The 21896-nt window shown below is 51.7% G+C and overlaps 1 protein-coding gene across 1 annotated transcript; it reads right to left on the bottom strand.

Annotated features, from left to right (window-relative positions):
• Nucleotides 1-80: 80 nt before the first annotated feature.
• On the bottom strand, nucleotides 81-21740 carry LOC101051316 (vitamin D3 hydroxylase-associated protein-like). Its single transcript, XM_010347388.2, has 15 exons — nucleotides 21472-21740; nucleotides 13522-13635; nucleotides 13137-13286; nucleotides 12657-12790; nucleotides 11839-12045; nucleotides 10493-10533; nucleotides 9706-9830; nucleotides 7992-8117; nucleotides 7127-7224; nucleotides 6715-6814; nucleotides 5566-5609; nucleotides 4568-4607; nucleotides 4072-4180; nucleotides 2621-2766; nucleotides 81-578 (listed from the first exon to the last, which is right to left on the bottom strand). Exons 1-15 carry the CDS (start codon nucleotides 21643-21645, stop codon nucleotides 450-452), a joined length of 1737 nt encoding a protein of 578 aa, XP_010345690.1. The 5' UTR covers nucleotides 21646-21740; the 3' UTR covers nucleotides 81-449.
• Between the last annotated feature and the right edge of the window lie 156 nt (nucleotides 21741-21896).

The raw sequence follows: 21896 nt of genomic DNA, 5'->3' as shown, positions 1-21896 counted from the left end.
GACTGAATTGGAGGAGAGCAGCTGGAGGCAGAAGACCAAGAGGATACAGCCCCACCCAGACCAGAGATCATGAGGCCAGGACCAGTCAGAAAACATTTATTGAGCTCCTCACCCTGCTCCCCATCTTGGGCCCATCTGAGGAGTCCTGAGCACCCACACAGAAGGACCACAAAGAAAAGGAACCTGGTGGGGTTCCAGAAGGAGGAGACATAGGTGGACATGGTATTCATGAGAGGAGCACGCTTGGGTAAGGATCTAGGAAGGTCTACAAGAATAACACCAAGAAAATGTTTTAGAAACAAGGTCTCGCTATGTTGCCCAGGTTGGTCTCAAACTCGTGGCCTCAAGCAATCTGCAAGCCTCTGCCTCCCAAAGTGCTGGGATTACAGGTACAAGCCACCACAACCAGCCCCATGTTTCTTGAGCTGTTACTCCATTCCAGGAGCCTGTCACTTCGGCCCCCTCTGGTTCTTGACCAAGGTGTCAACCTCCTTCATGAACCGGAGACACAGCTCCTCTTCCCATGGCAAAGCAATGCACTGCACAGCCACCGGAAGTCCCACGGATCCGCTCACCACCTGCCAGGAGAGAGGGTCGGGAACTCAGAGCCTGCTTCCTGCTCACAGACTCCTTGCCTGGCTCTGTTCATCATCCATGCTGTTCTGGGCCTCTGTACCAAGGGCTGGTCTAGGTGATGCTTTAGTCCAAACATTCCTTTCTCAACCTATATTAAGGTAAAGATGACCTAGATCGCAGGATTACAGGCTTCCTCGGCTCTCAGTGAAACCTGAAAAGACTGTTCTGATTTTACTGTCCGTAGTTCTCCAGGGTTAGCATATAAAACTTGATCCCTATGCAAAATGCTGATTATAATGATGAAGTAAAAAGCCGAGCATCCACCCAATGTTCAGGCAAGAGAAAGAAGAGTGTGCTAATCCCTGATCCAGAGCCTGGTTACCCTTCCACAGTGAAAGCATTGCGTTGGCCCAAAACAGGCCCAGGAACATGGGGGCTAAGCCTGAGTCTCTGCCATGAAATTCAGACATCCTTGCAGGAATTCAAATCTGTTTTCTTCGTTTTATGATGATATCATTTGAGGCCGTATTTGCCTTTGTCTCTGGAGTCAGATCACCTGGCTTCAGGTCCTAGCTCCTCCACTTCAATTGGCTGTATGGCTTTGGTCCAGTCCCTTAATCTGTCTATACCTCCATTTTCCTCATTTAAAAAACCTCACAAGAGAGCTTTGGAATTTAATGATTTAATATTTATACACAGCATTTTTAACCAGCTCCTGGAACACAGTAAGTGCTCAAGACACATGAGATAGTGTCATTATTGTTATTTTCTCAGAATTCAGGTCAGTAGTTCCACTGGGTAACTCTAGCACTAAAATCAATTTCCAGAAAAAGTAAGTCACTTAAGGTCCAACTCAGACAACTGCATACGTTTCAGAGTTGGCCTCTTTCTCTTCCTCCTGCTCCTTCTTTCTCACCAAAGTCAGGTGTGTTATTATAGACCCCGCAGTTAAATATGCGGTAATATTTCCATTTATGAAACCACCTCTGAATGACTAATAATCCTATTTATTGAACACTTCCTATACATAAGACCTTATGCAAATTGCTTCATTCTCTTTTTCAAATTAATTAACCTTTAGCACAACCTTGCAAAGTAGATGTTTTTATTCCCATTTTCCAGGTGAAGAAACAGAGGTCCAAAGAGAGGTCACGTCCAGACCAGATACCCAGTGAGCTCCTAACAGGAGCTTTTGCCCTGCTCCACCCTCACTGCCTCTAAGATCAAGTTTACCTACAGAAATGCAAAGAAGGCCTAGCGCAATGACTCACACCTGTAATCTCAGCACTTTGGGAAGCCAAGGCAGGCAGACCATTTGAGGCCAGGTGTCTGAGACCAGCCTGGCCAACATGGTAAAACCCTGTCTCTGCTAAAATTACAAAAATTAGCTGGACGTTAGCACTGAAATGTCCTTTGAAAAAAAAAAAAGAAAGAAAGAAAAATTAGCTGGGTTTGGTGGTTCATGCCTGTAATCCCAGCTACACTTGGGAGGCTGAGGCAGGAGGATGGCTCAAACTCGGGATGTGGAGGTTGAAGTGAGCTAAGATGGCACCACTGCACTCCAGCCTGGGTGAAAGAGCAAGACCCCGTCTCAAAAAAAAAAAAAAAAAAATAGCCAAGCATGGTGGTAGGTGCCTGTAATCCCTGCTATCTGGAGGCTGAGGCAGAAGAATCACTTGAACCCAGGAGGCAGAGGTTGCAGTGAGCCAAGATCATGCCACTGCACTCCAGCCTGGGTGATAGAGCAACACTCCATCTCAAAAAAAGGAAAAGAAGAAGAAAGGGAGGAGGAGGAGGAGGAGAATAAATGGGAAGAAGACCACTGGTTTTGCGGTTTTCTCCCCTGACATGGATAGGGCTGACGTGGAGGTCAAATGATGTGTCCTCAGGGTTGGGGTAAACTAGCATAAGTGACAAAGGGTAAACACCAGGAATGACCAGCCCCGCCCTACTCTCTCGACTACCACCTACTAGGGGCCCCAGCCCATACGGAACTAGCCTTGATTTGTCCGCCTGCAGGAGAAGCTCAGAGAAGGAAACTGACCTTTGGGAAATGTTTGTCAGAACTATCTCCATAGTACCCTTTGTAGAAGGCCAGTTCTTCCTCGTCCTGTGATGTCACAGTAGTAACAGGCACTGTGCCTACAGGAAAGTCCAGGACATTGTACAGGGTCGTATAGGACTGGCATTCTGCAGGAAAAACCAGATAAGCCCAGGAAATTGTCAGCACAGAGACTCAGGTGGAGAAGACTGTGGGTGGGCGCCCTCTCCCGCTCCTTCTGGGAACTTCAGCCCTCTGGGCTTGGACTAGCCAGTTAGCGTCCTGCGTCATCTTGACAATGGCCTCAAGCTCTCCCCAGGGTGGAGGGAAGGAGGGAATCCGCACTGTAGAAGCCTTACTCAGTGCCAGGCACTGTGCTGGCCTTATCACATTGCCGATCCCTTGAGTTCTCTCCACTCTGTGAAGTGGGGATTACTATTGCCTGTGTACAAATGAGGAAATTGAGTGGCAGGGTTAGGGTCTTTTCCAAGGCTACATAGCTAGTGAATGGCAGAGGATTCAGCCCATGCCCTCCTGTGCACAGGACTTCAAGATAGCAGGGGTGTACAGTGCCACCTGGAGTGGACAGCTTTTCTGCAGCAGCCACTTGTGTGCAGAGAGAGTCAGGTGTGGGATGCATCTTTGGCTGGCCACAGTGAGGGGAACCAGGAAGACATGTTCTTAAGGTCAAGGGAGAGGAGTCCAGGCTCCGGTTTGGAACTGGGTTTCATCCTGCCTTGGGCAGCACCTTTGAGACCATCACCTGTGCATGGGACCCAGGAATGGCCCAGATACTACCCTGTCCTCAGCCCATGTTTCGGGCAGGCTGGGCTAAAGATGCCTTTTGAAATGGGGCAGCAGAGAGCAAGAGTAAATGGATGAGCCTGGTGTGGTGGCTCACATCTGTAATCCCAGCACTTTGGGAGGCTGAGGTGGGTGGACCACCTGAGGTTGGGAGTTCGAGACCAGCCTGGCCAACATGGTACAACCTCATCTCTACTAAAAATGAGAGAAATTCTGGGGTGATGGAATATATATCCTATAAATTCTAAAAATATATTCTGTATTTCTGATTATAGTGGTGGTTATACAACCGTATACATGAAATTCATCAAATTACACTTAAAATCAGTGAATTTTATTGCGTGTAAGTTGCACTTCCATAAAGTTCATTTCTAATGTGAATGGAAATTGCTAACAGGTACAAGTTTTCTTTTCAGAGTGACAGAAATGTTCAGAAATTAGATAATGGTGGTGGTTGCATGGCATTTTGAAATACTAAAAACCACTTAATTATAGGCTTTAAAATGATGAATTTGTGTTGTTTTATCTCAATTTAAGAAATATTTTTAAACAGTGGATGGAGACAGAGGGCAAGGCCGCAGAAGCTGGGGCAGGACTCGGGAGTCCTGGGCTCCCCATCTCAACTCCACGAGGACCCAATGTGCTCTCACCTGGTGATTGGGAGAAACAACCTAAGCAAAAGGCAGGGGCTAAAACTGGCGCCAGCAGCACATCCAAGTCCAGGGACCTCCACTTGGCTATGAACTCTTGCTGATATTCCTGCAGGGACAGTGAGGGGTTGGGGGGTAGGACCGGCAGGGGTTACTATTTGTCAGACAAGGTCAGATGCTGCCAGGCAGCATTGAGTGGCACACCAGGAAAAAATCTCAGGCAATGAGCTTTGGCCTGAGCTACCTGCGGAGGTTCAGGGTCTTCCCAGGGACAAAGGTGAAGTGATGGGAAGCTGAATCTCAGGTCACAAAGATTTGGGTACAATGCTCCAGGTAGATGGACTAGAATAACCTCTGAGGTCACCAGGCCTCCCCACCCAGGTCCAGCTGGGCCTCCCCTGCAGGCCAGGACATAACTCTGGCCACTCAGGGCACTGCCCAGGTCTCTGTAGCCCAGGCTTCAGCAGCCCTCAAGATCTTCCTAGGCTTGCATTACCTCCACTGCTGTGTGCTGCTCCCACAGTTTCTTGGGTGTCCTGAGAGAATGAGAAAGAGTCTGAGAAGTTCAAAGGTCAGCATGGGAGGGACCCCTTTTATACAAATGGGGACATGACACCCAAGGCCTCAGTGCAGGCTACAAATCAGCTGATGGGCTGGGAGTGACCCTGTGTCTTGTCCCCTGGCCAAGACATCTTGCCGGCCCAAGGTCCCCAAGAGCACACATCTTCTGGTCAGTCTACTCCTCATTCTACCAGGCACAGGAACTCATGGGCCGCCTCAAAGGCCACAGGCTCCTTACCCTAATCTGTGAGACACCCAGTTAGCCCTCAAGCCAGGCCAACCCAACTCTGCCCAGCATCTCAACTCCAACCCTCACCAGGCCAAGCCCAACAGCAAACCCAAGCCCATACCAGAGTCCTCTCCCAACCTTATCTCTATCCCTAACTCTAGCCCCACCCAACTCCAGCCTCAGTCACAACCCACCTCCAAATCTATCTTCGCCCCAACTCCAACTCAAACCAACTCCAACCCCAGCCTCAGTCTTAAGCCCATCCCCAAATAAAACCTAATCTCAACTTCGGCCCCACACTTACCTCAACCTAACTGTTAATTCAGATCTTTTTTTTTTTTTCCTTGAGACAGAGTCTCTCTGTCGCCCAGGTTGGAGTGCAGTGGCATCATCTTGGCTCACTGCAACCTCTGCCTTCTAAGTTCAAGCGATTCTCATGCCTCAGCCTCCTGAGTAGTTGGGATACAGGCACATGCCACCATGCCAGGCCTTAATTCAGATCTTAGCTCCAAATCAAGTCCCAATACCAATCAAAAGTCTCAATCTAACGCTAATGTCAGGCATGATCCCAAAACCTAATTAGAGTTCAAAATCTAAATAGCTCCCCTCTAAGTGGACACCAACTGTAGCCACGTGCCCTTCCTCAATTCCCACCACCCCATGGGCAACCGTTGTGAGCAGGAGCTGGTCCTGGGGAGACTCACCCCGCTCCACGTATCTGTTCAAATTGCTGGCTAGTTCGGGGATACTAGAGAGGGGATGAGAGGGGGAGTTCAGCTTCAGAACCCACACAAAGCAGCCAGCCTGCCCAGGAGGGGGTCCAAGAAGGGTGGCATTGCTCAGCACGCTGACACAGAACCCTCTAATTCTCAACAAGCCTACACCACTTCACCAAGCCCTGAGCCCCTCCAAGCTCACACCCTCCCTCTAGCCCTCCAAGTCCCCTCCTCCCTTTCTTTTTTTTTTTTTTTTTTTTTTTGAGATGAAGTCTCGCTCTGTCACCCAGACTGGAACACAATGGCACAATCTCAGCTCACTGCAACCTCCACCTCCCAGGTTCAAGCGATTCTCCTGCCTCAACCTCCTGAGTAGCTGGGATTACAGGTCCGTGCCACCACATGCAACTAATTTTTGTATTTTTTTTTTTAGTAGTGGCGGGGTTTCACCATGTTTGTCAGGCTGGTCTCGAACTCCTAACCCCGGGATCAATCCGCCTCGGCCTCCCAAGGTGCTGGGATTACAGGTGTGAACCACCACACCTCTTTCCCCTTTCTGAGCCTCCTCTCTGAAACCCCTTCCCCTCTCTGTGAGCACCCCACTCTTTTAGCCCTATCCTCTTCTTTTACTATTTTTTTAAAATTAATTTTATTTTGTTTTGTTTTGAGACAGAGTCTTACTTGTCACCCAAGCTGGAGTGCGGTGCGCGATCTCAGCTCACTGCAGCCTTGACCTTCTGGCCTCAAGCAATCCTCCCACCACAGCCTCCAGAGCAGCTAGGACCACAGGCATGCACCACCACACCCAGCTAATCTTTTTTTTTTTTTTTTTCATTATTTTTAAAGAATGGAGTGTCACTATGTTCCCCAGGCTGGTCTCAAACTCCTGGGCTAAAGCGATCCTCCTACCTTGGCCCCCCAAAGTGCTGGGATTACAGACATAAGCCACCACGCATGCAGCCCTTCATTCTTCTTCCCGGTTTTGAACGCTTCCCCGAGGTACCACCATTCTCTGGGCCTCATTCTCCTCTCTGACCCCACTTCTACTCCTTCCGTGGGCCTCTGCTTTCTGAGCCCATCCTCCTCCCTGTGCTTCCTGCCCTTCCAAAGCTCTCTCTGACCGGGGCCCGCACTTACTATGTACTTCAGGATCCAGGACAAGAAACCCTTGATGGGGTCTGGCAGGCGGAGCTGGTTGACTAGACCCTTGATGATGGGATCCACAATGTCCCCCTCTCTGAGGAACCAGTCACAGATGGGTCAGTCACAGCCTTTAGCCAATGGCCTGCCCCACAGCCACCCAACTCCCACTCCATAGACAAGGGAGGCCAAACCCAAAGATGCACTTCTGCTCTCAGCGCCATGCCTGGAACAGGGGTACCCTAAAGACAGGCCCAGTTGGTGACTTGCGGCATAAGGTCACACGATTAGCCAGAGGCATCCCTGCCCAGGGCCCCAGGTTCCCTCCTGGGACTCAGGTGGCCTCCAGCCCTGCTCCCCTACCCTGTTTCCACCATGCCCCACACCTGAGTCCCAGCAGGTAACGTACAGTTTCTCTAGAAGAGTGGCCCCTCCATCAGCAGTCAGCCCCCCTGTGAAAAGGTGTTTGATGGCGTATGCTGGCCGGGGGATGGAGAAGGGGGTGACCTGGGGAGGCAGAGGTAGAGTCAGGGTCCGGAGTGCCCCCAACCCGGCCTTATTCTCTGTCTCTGCATCCCCCAAGATTTCAAGAGGGATGCCACATCACCCCATTCATCTCCATCCACCTCAGCGCCTCAGCATTGCATAGGAGGCTTGTGTCACTGGTCGCTCTCCTGCCATACCTCCTCCCTCACCCTTACACACAGATGCAACAGAACAGAACTAGAGCAGCCCGCATTTCCTGCATGCTTCACTGGGATCCAGCCAGCAGGACAAGTGCTTTGTCTATGGAACCGCATTTGATCTTCACGGCCATCCCATTGAATAGAAAACAAGCCCAGGGAAGTTAGAAGTCTAGCCCAAGATCAAGATCACATCGTAGAATCTCAAAGGGGAATTGAGGCCAGAACAAGCCCCTGGGGACAGGGGAGGTGGGGGTAGGGCTGAGAGTGGGGATTTTGAAGACAGAAAGCTCCTGATGGCCACTTGATGGAGGCAACAGAGACCCAAGCTAAAGGAATTATAAGAGTGAGTCTCTGAATCTCCATCACTGAGGGAGGAAGGTACAAAAACTTGATGCCCCCTTATAGGGTAGGGCTCACCCTATCCCCACCTCTACCCCATCAGTCTTCTCCAGGAAGCTTAGGGGGAACACAATTATCTCAGCAGCTCAAACTCAGACTCAGACGTAACCACCTTTGTCTCCAAGGATGGCCCGTCCAGCATCCTCACACTGGTCTGGCCTCTCTCCACCCAGGGCCAAGTGAGCCTACCTGGTGTCCTGCATCCTGGAGTAGCCGGCAGGTGAGCTGCACAGCCCTGGCCATGCTAGGCGAAGGCTGCGTGTAACCATCTGATTCATAGTAGCCGATTCGAAGGGGCCGGTTACTGGTGTAAACCTGCAGGCACAAGGGGCTGGGTGGAGCTCAGAGGAGAGATTGGACTGGGGACAAGGTGGCCCCACTCTCTCCAGGAGCCAGACTTTTAGGGCAGGGCCTTGGTCCACAGCTGTCCTCACCAAGGGAGGAATCCACATGGATACCCCAAGACCTCCTGGCAGCGTCCCTATATACTCTGCAGGCTCTAGGTGCTCTGGGGAAGCCCCTGGGAGAAGGAGAAACGGATGAGGAGATGGGTGATGTAGGTAGATGTGATGGATAGTAGATAGATCGTAGACAGACTCCTGGGTGGGTGGGTGGATGGATGAGATAGTGGGTAGTTGGGTGGGCAGAGACTTGAATGCGTATGTGGGTGAGTGGATGAATGGATGGTTGGAGTTGAGCAGGTGGGCAGTGAGTAAGTCATGCACAGACACAAACACCTTTAAGCTAGAGAGATGTTAAGAGAAGATGAGGATGGAGCTCAATAGGTGCAAATACCCAGACCAGGGTCTGCGGAGGAGGGGCCCCTAGTCCTGGAAAGTGGGGTGCTGCCAGAAAGGTGGCTGCCCCTTACCTGTCACACACGCATGTTTGTAGGGGCAAATCATGGATGATATGCAATGATCTCAGGTTGATAATGCTAGGAGGGGTGAAGGGAATCCGAGGGACAGACACTGCCGGGAGATAGATAGAGACTGCCCTATGGAGAAGGTTCTGCAGTCAGCTAGGGCTGGTTTCAAAACTCAGCTCTGCCGGTTACTAACTACATGATCACAGGCAAGGCATTTCGCTTCCCCTCAGTCTCCCCAGCTGTAAACAGGGGGAGCCCTGCTCATTCTATAGAGTGTTAGGAATGAATAAATGAAAGCTGCTGTAGACAGAAGGGTGTGGGATGATCTTGCAACCTAACTTTTTTTTTTTTTTTTTGAGATGAAGTCTCTCTGTCACCCAGCCTGGAGTGCAATGATATGATCTTGGCTCACTGCAACCTCTGCCTCGCGGGCTCAAGCAATTCTCCTGCCTCAGCCTCCTGAGTACCTGGGATTACAGGCGCACACCACCATGCCCAGCTAATTTTGTATTTTTAGTAGAGACGGGTTTCACCATATTGATCAGGCTGGTTTCGAACTCCTGACTTCATGCTCCACCCACCTTGGCCTCCCAAAGTGCTGGGATTATAGGTGTGAACCTCCACACCCGGCTTTCAAGCCTAACCTCTTTATTGTACTGATGGGGAGGCTAAGGCCGAGAAAAGAGATATGACTTAGCCAGGCTACGTAGAGGGTTAAAAGTCCAGCTTAACTGGATGCCACACTCTCTGAACCACAGCTGCTGAGTATTCTGCTGGCATGGGTTGGGTATATGACACTGGAGGCCCTCTTTGGGGGCAATTACAGCTATAGCTCCAGATAGCCAAGAGGCCAAAGCAGCTGGTGTCCAGCAGGGACAGGAAACAAACTGGACTAAACATGTGGGCTTGTCACTCACTGCAGCCTGGGGTGGGAAAGGGGGTCTTCACCTGGGAAGGTAAGATGGCAGACAGGTCAGGAAGGAATGATGGTGGGGGTCAAGGAGCTCCCCAGGTCTGCTCTCCCACCTGGCTTACCTCCTCCCTGAAGGGCATCCAGGGCACAGTGGGGTCCAGTTGGTGCATGTCTTCACTCAGCAGGGCTCGCAGGCACAGTGCCAGGCTCTCCACGTCCCGGGCCATGGGGCCAGCCACCGTGCTCACTGCACAGAGAGGAGGGGAGAGAGGCAGGCACCTCTTAGATTTTTTGTTCTTGTTTGTTTGTTTTTGTTTTTGTTTTTTGGGACAAAGTCTCCCTCTGTCACCCAGGCTGGAGTGCAGTGGCATGATTTTGGCTCACCGCAACCACCGCCTCCAAGGTTCAAGCTATTCTCCTGCCTCAGCCTCCTGAGTAACTAGGATTACAGGTGCCCATCCATGCCTGGCTAATTTTTGTATTTTTAGTAGAGACAGGGTTTCACCATATTGGCCAGGCTGGTCTCAAACTCCTGACCTCAAGTGATCCACACACCTCAGCTTCCCAAAGTGCTGGGATTACAGGCGTGAGCCACCGTGCCCAACCAACACCTCACATTTGTTCTGCTCTGGGGATCCCAACTGCCTGGCCCCAGAGGGTGGGTCCCAGGGTCATGGTCAGGATGAAGGAAGAGATTAAAGCTAGGTAGCAGGTCGGAAACCCTTCTCAGAGGGGCAAGAGTCACTTGACAAGGGGAGGCCAGGTGGGAACCGTGCAGTCCCCTCTCCCAGTCATCTGTGGGGCTGATCTGTCTGGAGATACAGGTTGAGCAAAGTGTTCTTGGCAGGTTTAAAGACTGGCAGATTTGTCTTTAAATAGGTGTGGCCACAGGCACAGACAGGGACTTACCCGATTTCTTCCCCTTGATGGCAGAGGCAACTCCAGTGTAGCTGCAAAACACCCCCACCCAGAGCCCAGCTCAGCGTGTGAAGGGAGGGGCCTGGGTGTCAGGAGGCTTGAGCGCTCAGGCAATGTGCTCCCCTGGGCCCAGCCCACAAAAATAGGAGCTGCTTCAACCTTCCGTGACTCTCTACTGCCCACAGCATCAAGTCTGATCTCTTCGACTGCCTTTCACGGCTCTAACTCTCCATGGCTTCCCCTTCTAGCCTTTCCACACGTGCACATTGCTGTAAGCAAAGTCAGCCGCTTACACACAGTCTTACAGCCTTCTAGACGCCACATCATCTCTGCATGTCTGGCCCTCAAAACCAAGCTCAAATGCTGCCTCCTCCAGGAATCCCTCCCTTCCCTTGCCCTGCCTCTGAAAGTCAAGAGTATAAGCTTTTAATAAATCTCTGTTGAAGAAATGTCAGCTTTCTCTTATGCATTCTCAGAAGTTTTCACCCTTTCTTAGAGCCCTGATCACTTCTGACTAAGTCATTTGCATGTCTAAGGGCACAGCAGGGGCAAGGGCTGGGTCCAAGAGTGGTCTGTGTCCCTAGTAGGGGCCATGGTGTGGGTACACAGAGTGGGGTTTAGGAATGGATGGATGCATGCATACATACATAGGAACACATGGATGGTTGGATGGAGGGGTGGTTGGATGGGTGGTTGGGTGGGTGGATGGATGGATGGATGGATGGATGGATGGATGGATGGAGAGATACAAATGTGGATTGATAGACAGATGGATACCCAAATGGATGGATGGAAAGATGAATGGATAAATAAATGGTTGGAAGGAGAGGTATGTGTAAGTTTTTCAAGGGCTGAGATACTTGTCTATTTTGTTCACTGGAGTAACCCAAGTAGCTGGTACCCAAGGAGCTGTATGTCTGACACAGTAAATACTCCATAAAAATCTGTTAAACAAATAGTGGATGAATGGTGAAATTGATGAATATAGATTGAGATGATGACCATGTAGGTGGTTGAATGGATGAAGGACGGGTAGATGGATAAATGGACAGATTGATAAGTAAGAGAAGGGGTATGTGGATGGATAGCTGTATAGATTGTTGAATTAATGAACTGATGAATTCACGAGTGGAAAGTTTATTCTACTGCCACCTGGACAAAGCATGGTATGTTTAGCATGGCTAGTGCAGGAATTATTTGAAGGCCTCCTACCCACGTCCCCTAGTACTAAGCTGGGTAGAGGACAGTTGACGGGAGGAGCAGACCCCTCTACTTCCCCAGCCCCTAGTTCCTCTAGGCTGGGCTGAGCCCACCCCACCACCACCATCAATGAGTACCTGAGGCGGGAAGCTGTGGTGCGGAGGCCGTAGACACCACAGAAGCTGGCTGGTACGCGGATGCTGCCGCCTGTGTCAGTACCCATGCCTAGGATGGACCCCCTTTCTGCCAGCAGAGCTGCCTCACCCCCTGAGGAGCCACCACATGTCTTCTTTAAGTTCAGTGGGTTCAAGGTCTGGCCATAGATGGGGTTGCTGCAGTCAAAGCTAAGGGAAGCAGAAGAAAACGAGCTAAGGGTGAAAACCTCACTGGGCAGACCCCTCCCCATATGGGGGCCAACTACCCTCCAGGGTTAACCCCAGGGCTTCTTTGCTCCATGAGCTCTTCCCTAAGGCTGAGGCCTCCTGGTCTCCCTTCCAGCTGGGGTGAGGGGCTGCCGCTGCAAGAAAGATCAAGATCAGACACTAGCCATGACTCCTAATATCAGAACCAAAGAGCCCACAGCTCTGCCATCAGAACTGAGAACAGGTTCCTCACAAAACATAGATGCACTACAGACTGAGTAGGGAAGGGAGAGAAGAAGCGATGGGGAGAACAATCAAAGAGAGAAGCCTGGGTAGAAATAGAACAATTTGAGAGAGAAACTGGGAGAGAAACAGAATGTAGCTTCACAGAACCGTGGAGCCCGAAGGGCCCTTACAGACTGTGGAGTCCACACACATGTTCTAAGACCAAGAAGCCCAGAGGACAGACAGGGCCTGCCCAAGAAGCCCGGTCTTTGAAGTCTGCACCCTCTGCCCTGAATCAGAACTTTAAAGAGCTGTTTCAGCTCTGGGCTCAGCCCAGCCCCAGACCCCAGCCAGCCCGCTTCAGAGACCTGAGCAGCGTCTGTGGGACGTTGGTCTTAACAAAGGGGATGGCTCCTTGGGCCTTGAGCACTTTCACAATGACCCCGTCCTTGGTCGCAGGCTTCTCCAGGAACTGGGCCAGGCCGCACGTAGAGTCATGGCCCTGGAGAGGAGGAACGTTACCTCCAGCCGTGGGTGGGGGACAGGGCGGAGCCACTCAGCTGGCTAATTTTCAACCTCATCCCACCCCTGACTCATACACACTCTCACACCCTTGGAGAGACAAGCGTGGCACTTCACGGGTGGCAGAAGAGTGTGGTGGCTGAGAGTTTGGGGTTTAGAGCCAGACTCCTGGGTTCAAACCTCAGTTTGCCACTTTGTAGCTGTGTGGTTTTACATCCCTTGCCCAGAGTCACACACCGAGCCTCCCAGTGTCACATGCCGATCTCCAGGCTTGGTGGCACAAGCGTGCATATACACACTCATGTGCATGTACACCCCAGGCTCACCTTGCAGTCATAGGTGTCCTTGAGGCTCATGGGGACCCCATAAAGAAGGCCTCTCTCACTCTTCCTAAGCTTCTTCAACGCCTGCAGTTGCTCCTCACATTCCCCCAGGAAATCCGTCAGGCAGTTCACCTCCTGGTGCACCTTCAGTGCCTGAGCAACAGTGAAGACGCCAGGAAACAGCCCCGGGTGAGGCCAGGGCCAAAGCAGGGCACTCGGCTGCCCTGGCCCCTCCTACCACCCTGAGGTGACTGTGCCACCTCCCAAGTCAGTGGCAGCACCACAGAGTTAGCTCTGCCCCTCAGCTCCTCTGAGTAGAATGATGGCAGGTGACATCCCCCATTCCAGCCCAGAGCCCCCAGCTTGGACCCTGTGCCCTGGCCACCACCTGCTCTAAGTAGCTGCAGAGGACGCTCTCCAGACTCAGCTCTTCAGTCCGAAGCTTCTGCGCCAGCTCTGCCAGGGGCAGCTCCAGGATTGGCTTGGGGTCTAGGTCCGGATCCTGCAGAGATAAGATGGAGTAGGCAGATGTCAAAGACTGACCCGCTGAGGCCCACTTCCACACACTCCCCATCACACCCCGTATGCCCCTACACACACAGTTGCACATATGTTCATGTTTCCTGGTACATGTTCCCACCCTCATGCTTAGCACTAAAAACATCTGCTGTGGCTCCAGGTTGTCAGGAAAACCCTCCAAGGGTATTCTCCTCTGCCTCTGTCCCCAGAGTCCAGCCCAGGGCCTGGCATGGAGAAGGGCTTGCCCATTCATGTTGCCTGTCAGCAGGGTCACAACTGGAGTGGGGGTGACTCCACACATGACATCATGAGACTGGGGGTTATGGAAGTGAAGTTCAGCCCTGGACAGCCTGCCGTCAGCGGGCATCCCAGGCATCCCCCCTCTCCGCCCTACCCAGTCCTCCCCCTACTGAGCTGACCTTAGGGAGGCAAGAGTCCAGCATGGATGGCAACAGAGTTGGCACCATCTTGGCCGCACCCTTGGTCAGCTGGGTAACTGGAGAGGGCCCTGCCCCTCCCATGGCCTAGGTCTCCTCAGAGAGGGAAGGACTAGCAGTGAATCCTGAGTCAGCCATGCTGGGGGACCACAGACAGACAAGCCCCTCAGCTGCTCTGAGCCTGGTCTTTCAGGGTATGTGGGAGGCCTGATACCAGCCCCTCAGAACTGCTGTCCTGGCAAGTGTGACATGACAAGGGTCTAGCACACACCAGGCACTCAGGGAGGCAAAGTTCTCTGCCTCTTGCCCTCTTCAGCTCTGGTTGAACCCTGATGCCTCCAAGCTGGAGTACGGGTTGGGCAGGAAGACGGCATAGTGGGCTTTTCTTGGTCCTCGACAGGGGGATGGTGGAGACAAAGAAATTTCCTTGGGAGGGTAGGATCCCCTGGCTCCAGTCTCTCTTCTTTTTTTTTTTTTTTTTTGAGATGGAGTCTTGCTCGGTCACCAGACTGGAGTGTAGTGACACAATCTCAGCTCACTGCAACCTCCACCTCCCAGGTTCAAGCAATTCTCCTGCCTCAGCCTCCCTAGTAGCTGGGACTACAGACGCACACCACCACACCCAGCTAACTTTTGTATTTTTAATAGAGACAGGGTTTCACCATGTTGGCCAGGATGGTCTCCATCTCTTGACCTCCTGATCCACCCGCCTCAGCCTCCCAAAGTGCTGGGATTACAGGTGTGAGCCACCGCGCCCAGTTAATCAGTCTGTTTTCCTTCATTCCTCAGAGCACCCAGTCTGGCATCCGCCCTCCCCTCGGCACTGGGCCTCTTCTCACCAAGGGCACCAAGTCTTCTCAGTTACTAAATCTTATAGATTCAGGTTAGTCTTCATCTCACTCTCCTCAGCAGCGTTGGACACTCTCCCTCCCAAAGCTCTCTATGCCCCTGATTCTGCTGGCCTCCTCCCACCCTCAGGTGGCTTCTTTTCAGTTTCCTGAAATGTTGGTGTTCCTCAAGGCGTGACATTTTCTCTTCCTGCCTGTCTACTCTCCATGGGGACGTCGGCAGCCACGTGTACCCCAAGCATATGCGGGCCACCTGTTTCTCTAACCCAGGTCTCTCTCCAGCTAGGACTCAGACTCTTTTACCTACCCACATACATACAGACTCCCCAGGACTCACCTTTTTTCAGCCAAATCTGTTCTTCTTAAAATTCCCAATCCGTGGCGTGCATGTCACCAAGCAACCAACCTCGGAATTATCCTAGCTCATCTCTTACATCCAAGTTCTAATCATAGTTATACTAGCTGACACATAAGCACACGTAGGATGTGTTCTAACACTTAATATGTACCAGGCGCTATTCCAAGCACTTTACGTAGAATAACTCATTGCCTATAATGAGTTTTGGGAGGCTAAGGTGGGAGGATTACTTAAGGCCAGGAGTTTGAGGCTGCAGTGAGCTATGATCGCACCACTGCACTCCAGCCTAGATGGCAGAAGTGAGACCTTGTCTCCAAGAAAATTTTAAATTATGAATTTTAAATATAGGCTGGGCACGGTGACTCACGCCTATAATCTTAGCACTTTAGGAGGCCAAGGCGGGTGGAACATCTGAGGTCGGGAGTTTGAGACCAGTCTGACCAACATGGAGAAACCCTGTCTCTACTAAAAATACAAAATTAGCCAGGCGTGGTGGCGCATGCCTGTAATCCCAGCTACTTGGGAGGCTGAGGCAGGAGAATCACTTGAAAGCGGGATTTCAGTGAGCCGAGATTGTGCCATTGCACTCCAGCCTGGGCAACAAGAGCAAAACTCCATCTCAAAAAAAAAAAGTATATTCTAAAAATTTAAAATATATAACTCATATTACCCCTTGCAACAACCCTAAGAGGTAGGTCACATCATTTTCTCATTTCACAGTGGAAGACGACACTGAGACATAGAGAGCTCCTGTTTGCCCAAGGATACACAGCCAGTAAATGGCAGCCCAGCACCAGTGATCACATGCAGCCTGCAGGTGGTTCTGCTCCTTCATATCTCCCACCTTGGACCCTCGGGCCTCCTGCCTGCCTAAGGACCTCTCTGTCTCTCTGTTAGCTCATCAGCGTCCTCTCTGGCCTCCTTGCCTTGGCCTCCACTCCTCCAGCTCAACCTCTTCACTACAGCCTGGGCAATCCTTTTAAGATCTCATAAGACCCCATCTGATAATAGGTCCCAAGGATAACACTGGCCCTCAGGATAACATTGCAACACCATTCTCACCAGCACCACTTGCAAAGCCTTCTTTGGAAATGTGTAAAGCGCGTTCCTGCTTTGATGCAAGCAATTCCCATTGACCAAGTACTCAAAGTATCACTGTGGGGCTGGGAACCCTGTGAAGCCCTTTACTGCACTGTTTCATTAAATCTTCACAAAACCCTTCGCTAAGGGCTGTTATTACCGTTTCCATCTCCCCAATGAATGCAACTGAGACCTGGAGAGACTAACTCTCTTGTCTAAGGTCAGAGGACAGGGGAGCCTGGGCTTAAACCCAGGCCGTCCAAACCTTAACCACTATCCTCTCATGGCTCCTGGGGCGTCTTACAGAAGGGAGGCTTTTTGAGGGTCCAGGCACTAGACAAGGCTCTTTCCCTGCTTGGGTCTGGTGGGCCTGTCTCTCTCGGCCTCTCCCATACACAGTGCTCCAGCCACACTGCCCAGTCCCTCTCCCCGCTGTGCCTCAGATCAGAGCTCCCCAGCTGGTGGGCCACAGACACTCTCAGGAGGATCCAGACACAGATGCCTTGGACAGGGCTAGCATTCGGCCAGGATGCACCGCTACAGCCAGGCCAGTGGCTAGACTACTGGAACACTTGTGAATCACTTGGCAAAAAGCCGCTCTGCTGGGCACCCCACCACCATAGTTGTCCTAGCCCCTCCCCAACACTCCACCCTGTCTACACAATCCAGCAAGTAAAGTTAATGCCCAGCCCAGCAGGGACCCTCTAGGCACAGGGACTGTGGAGGGCCAGCCTGGGTTCATCCCTTGCCCTGTGCCCTCCAACCCTAAGAAGCCATGGCGGGCCCTGCCAGGGACCTCCCTGCACTCATGGGTCCATGGATGCACCCCGGAGATGTTGGCAGCTGCATATCAGCCCCATTTCTATATTTCTACCTGGAGAGATGACACCGCTGGTAGCATCCCCATGGGCAAGTACCCAGTGTGTCCCTTTGGGCCCCTGAGGCTAGTCCTCCCCTGCAGCTGTCCTTGCATGCCCACTTGTGGGAATGGCAACCTCTGGGGACTTTGACTCTCAGGGAGCTGGGGAGAGGTAGAAAGAGCAGGCATGGGCGGGGATGGTGGTGGGGCTAATGTGACCTCTGCAGGAGGATGCTGAGACCACAGCAGGCCCTCCAGTGACCTGGGGGGACAGAATGTCACTTCCATCTAATATAACATGTTCAGCTCACCCAGAATACCCACTCATCATGAACAACAACATTAGCTTTGTTCCTAAAGTGAGAACTATCACTCATACAGACAGTGCCAACTTACCATGGTTCAACTTACCATTTTCGACTTTACTGCAAAAGCGATTGATATACATTCATCAGAAAGCAGTAAAGTAAAAGGCCAGGCGCAGTGGCTCATACCTATAATTCCAGAACTTTGGGAGGCTGAAATGGGCATATCACCTGAGGTTGGGAGTTTGAGACCAGCCTAACCAACATGGAGAAACCTCATCTCTACTAAAAATACAAAATTAGCTGGGTGCGGTGGCACATGCCTATAGTCCCAGCTACTCGAGAGGCTGAGGCAGGAGAATTGCTTGAACCAGGGAGGAGGAGGTTGCAGTGAGCCGAGATCACACCACTGCATTCCAGCCTGGGCAACAAGAGCAAGACTCCCTCTCTAAATAAATAAAAAGTGTCAGAGTCAAGATTCAAACAGCCAGCCCAGCAACAGAGGCCACACTCTTAGCTGTCATACTAGACAACTTCTAATTAGTGTTCATGACATTCTAATAACAATGTTTATGACTTAGTTAACAGCAGTCTGTAAGTGTAATTGCTACTGATTCAGCAAAAGCTGAGAGAGGACTCCACCCAAGGAAAATATCATTAACGTTAAGAGAAAGACTCGCCTTAATCAGACTTCAAGTGATCTAATGACTCAATTTATCAGGAGCACTTTGAAAGACAGGGTCATCTTTCAAAAGATGATAGCCACATCAAAAGAGCCTCACAGCAAATTCTAAAAATCAACAAATTATTTGGAAATTATTAGAATAATTGGATGAAAAATTAAGCCTCAAGTTGTATCACTTTTTGGTCATTTTAATGTATAATTTAGTGTGGATCTAACCATCCCCTCCTGCTCCATCCCACAGCCCCGTGGACATTCGGCCTTCTCTGTACGTAGGTTACTGTCTCCAGCCTAGTTTGAAAAACAAAAAATATGTAACTTCAAGTTGTTTTTTCTTTTTTTTGAGATGGAGTCTCGTTCTGTTGCCCAGGCTGGAGTGCAATGGCACTATCTCAGCTCACTGCAACCTCCGCCTCCTGGGTTCAAGCAACTCTCCTGCCTCAGCCTCCTGAGTAACTGGGATTACAGGCATCTGCCACCACGTCCAGCTAATTTTTGTATTTTTAGTAGGGATGGGGTTTCACCATTTTGGTTAGGCTGATCTCAAACTCCTGACCTCATGATCCGCCTGCCTCGGTCCCTCAAAGTGCTGGGATTACAGGTGTGAGCCACTGTGCCCTGATGTAATTTAAAGTTTTTAGTGAATTGATGTATTATTGATGTTTCCAATGTGGTGGTTAAATATTTAGTATCATAAAACCCTCAACTCTCAAGGTGGTTAGGCTCTGCCTGAGATGAGCAGAGCTTCCTGGCCAAGAGCAGCTGGTCCGTTTACCCAATGTGTCCAGGAATATTATTTTCTTTTTTTGTTGTTGTTGTTTCTTGAAACAGTGACTTGCTTTTTGAAATAGAGTCTCACCCTGTGACCCAGGCTGGAATGCAATGGCGCAATCTCTGCTCACTGCAACCTCCGCCTCCCGGCCTCCCGGGTTCAACCAATGCTCCTGTTTCAACCTCCTGAGTAGTAGGGACTACAGGTGCCCACCACCATACCCGGCTAATTTTTGTATTTTTAGTAGAGATGGGGTTTTACTATGTTGACCAGGCTGGTCTCGAACTCCTGATCTCAGGTGATCCACCTGCCTTGGCCTCCCAAAGTGCTGGGATTAAAGGCGTGAGCCACCATGCCCGGCCAGGAATATTATTTTCTATACATTCTACAGAAACACTGCCTCATCTGGGGCTTCTCCCACCCTGGTACTTCCTTTCTCCTTTCTCCCTTCAGAAAACTCCTGCAGGTGCGGTGAGGTTCAGCTCACACACCACCTCTCTGGGGAGCCCTTCCCACATGACCCTCTCCAGACAGACCAGCCACCCCCCTCCCAAGTCCCCAGCTCTATGGGCATCCGGCCTCACCACATTCTACTGAGCTGTCACCTGGCATAGCCTGCACAGCTCTGCCTCCACCACGTCCCACCCAGGTTGGGAACGTTTTTAGCACAAGTGTGAGTCAAGCATCAGATTCATAGTTCAGCACAGGGCAAGACCTGGAGAAATCCCTTGGGAAATTGCACTAAACTCAGCTGAATTGGACTTGTTTGCCTGTGAGGGCTTGACCTGTGTCCCAGCCTTGCACCTCCCCTGGGACATAAAGGTGGACACCTGAGGTCTTGAGGATATTGCTGGCAGAGAGAGGGTGACACAATTGGGGGAATGCCTCAGACAGACCAGCATAGCCTGTTGGGGAGAGAGCAAGGTGCTGAGAGCCAAGAAGCCTGAAGCCACGATGGGAAGCTAGAGACACCATGAATGACCTCACCCCAAACCTCTTCCTCTCCTCCCGCCAAACAGACATCTACCCGCTCCAGGTCCCCAGCCCAACAGCCCAGGCATCCACACATTCACCAACTAGATGCCCAGACACATGCTGAACCAGCTGCCCCTGCACATCAGACACACAACCACACGTGAACACTCTACCAGACATTCAGACCCACACCAGCCACATGTAGTTAGAGATACACACTTGAACCAGTAACCCAACACATGCACACCCAGCCAGGCACATAACCACACAGCCAGACCAGACATACACCCACCCCGACACAATGAAACGCCAGCAGGAGGCACGCAAAAGCAGGCCATCGTCTGTAGCAAAGGAAGCTACACCCACCACCGCGCACAGATGGGGCCTCCGCATGCACACAGGACACCTCCATCATGCCCGTTTGCCACTGCAACCATTAGCCCAGACTTCTCCTCGTCAGCCAGGGAGGGGCAGCTGCTCTCTGGGGGCAGATTGATTTATCCAACTAATTAGCCCCAATTAATATTAATACACATACTCAGCAACTGCAGCAGCTCAGACAGAGAAGCTGCCCATTGGGGCCATCAATCATGCTCCAGGGGACGGCAGAGGGCACTCAGGAACTCCAGAGCATGGGAACAGCACCTCAGGCACTATCCCCAGCCCCCACCCCCAGGCTCCCAGACGGAGTCCACTATCATCAACCAAAGCTGGGGACCCCAAGAGACCATGAGCCCATCCCTTCAGGCAGCTGGGGAGCCCAAGGCCAGAGATGGGTTGTGACATCCTCTAAGCCACACAGCAAATCCCAGGCTCGGTCTACATTTGTCTCCATGTCCCTCCTTCCCACCCTTCTCTCTGCCACCTGGGGCAGGCTTTGCTAATACACCTATGGCTCAGCCACTTCACCTGCCAGTCCCAGCCTGGCCAGCCACAGAGGCTATCCCAGTGCAATACCCCCACTCTGAGCTGCCAAAGCTGCCTTTTAAGACACTCAGCTTCCTGGGAGACCCCGTCCTCAGCCCCCTGTGCTTTGCACTTCTCAGGGCTCAGCAAGCACTTTCAGAGCTGGATGGGATGGGGGGTAGGAGGGAGCCTTTAGACTAGGGCTCCTGTCTTGGTGGGATTTTGGAGTGCTAAGGGGCCGAGAGAGATCTGGCCTCCCTCCTCCAATTTCCTCCATCAGTTCATTTTATTTCAACAAATATCCCAAGTGAGCACACCTCATGTTACTGAGCCATGTGCCAAGAGCTGGGAGAACAGAGAAAGAAGACACTGCCCCTAACCTCCAGGGTATCAAAGGCTGGAGATGGAGGAAAAGTGACAACCACACGCAGCGCTGCCATGGGGAGAGCCAGAGGCAGGGAAGTGCCCACCTGCTCCCTGTGTCTGCAGGGGCTGGGGCCATGGACAGGAGGGGCATCCTGAGGTATAAACCTCCTGCTGGGTTTGAGGGCCAAGGCCCCCTGGAGCTGGGGACCACCGGGACCCATGTCAACTCACCTGCTGCCGGAGCCGCTGGGCCAGGGCCTCCATCTTCTGCAGTGCTTCCTCCCTCCGCTTCTGGGCCCTGGGGATCTTGTTCTGGGCTGGAGCATGCCGCCAGGTGAGCAGGGCAGCCCCCAGCAGGGCAGCCCCCAGCAGGGCAGCCCCCAGCAGGGTCAGCAGGAGTAGCATCACCAGGGAGTCAGGCAGCCAAGCCACCCTAGGTATTGTATGACCTGTGTGGATGCAGCTGCTCTTTCCTCAGGAACACATCCCGTTTATCTGTCAGCAATGCTGCCAGGGCACCCACTCACATCTGGAGTCCTGGGTGTGGCAGTGAGCAACCTTCTTCCTATTTCTTACCACATCTGGACTTCCTAGGAACAAAACCCCTATCTCTCAGGCCACACAGAGGAAGAAGCTTTGGCAGATGAGCCTAAAGA

The sequence above is a fragment of the Saimiri boliviensis genome, chromosome 11, assembly GCF_048565385.1.
Source record: "Saimiri boliviensis isolate mSaiBol1 chromosome 11, mSaiBol1.pri, whole genome shotgun sequence".
Lineage (NCBI taxonomy): Eukaryota > Metazoa > Chordata > Mammalia > Primates > Cebidae > Saimiri > Saimiri boliviensis.
This window is presented reverse-complemented; position numbering and strand designations above follow the sequence as displayed.

Excerpts from the sequence above, each read along its gene's own strand:
- LOC101051316 (XM_010347388.2), bottom strand. The coding sequence starts at position 21,645 with ATGCTACTCCTGCTGACCCTGCTGGGGGCTGCCCTGCTGGGGGCTGCC. Across the intron at positions 9,831-10,492 it reads CATCAAGGGGAAGAAATCGG|TGAGCACGGTGGCTGGCCCC; the intron begins GTAAGTCCCTGT and ends CTCTCTGTGCAG. Across the intron at positions 4,608-5,565 it reads GAACAGATACGTGGAGCGGG|GACACCCAAGAAACTGTGGG; the intron begins GTGAGTCTCCCC and ends TCATTCTCTCAG.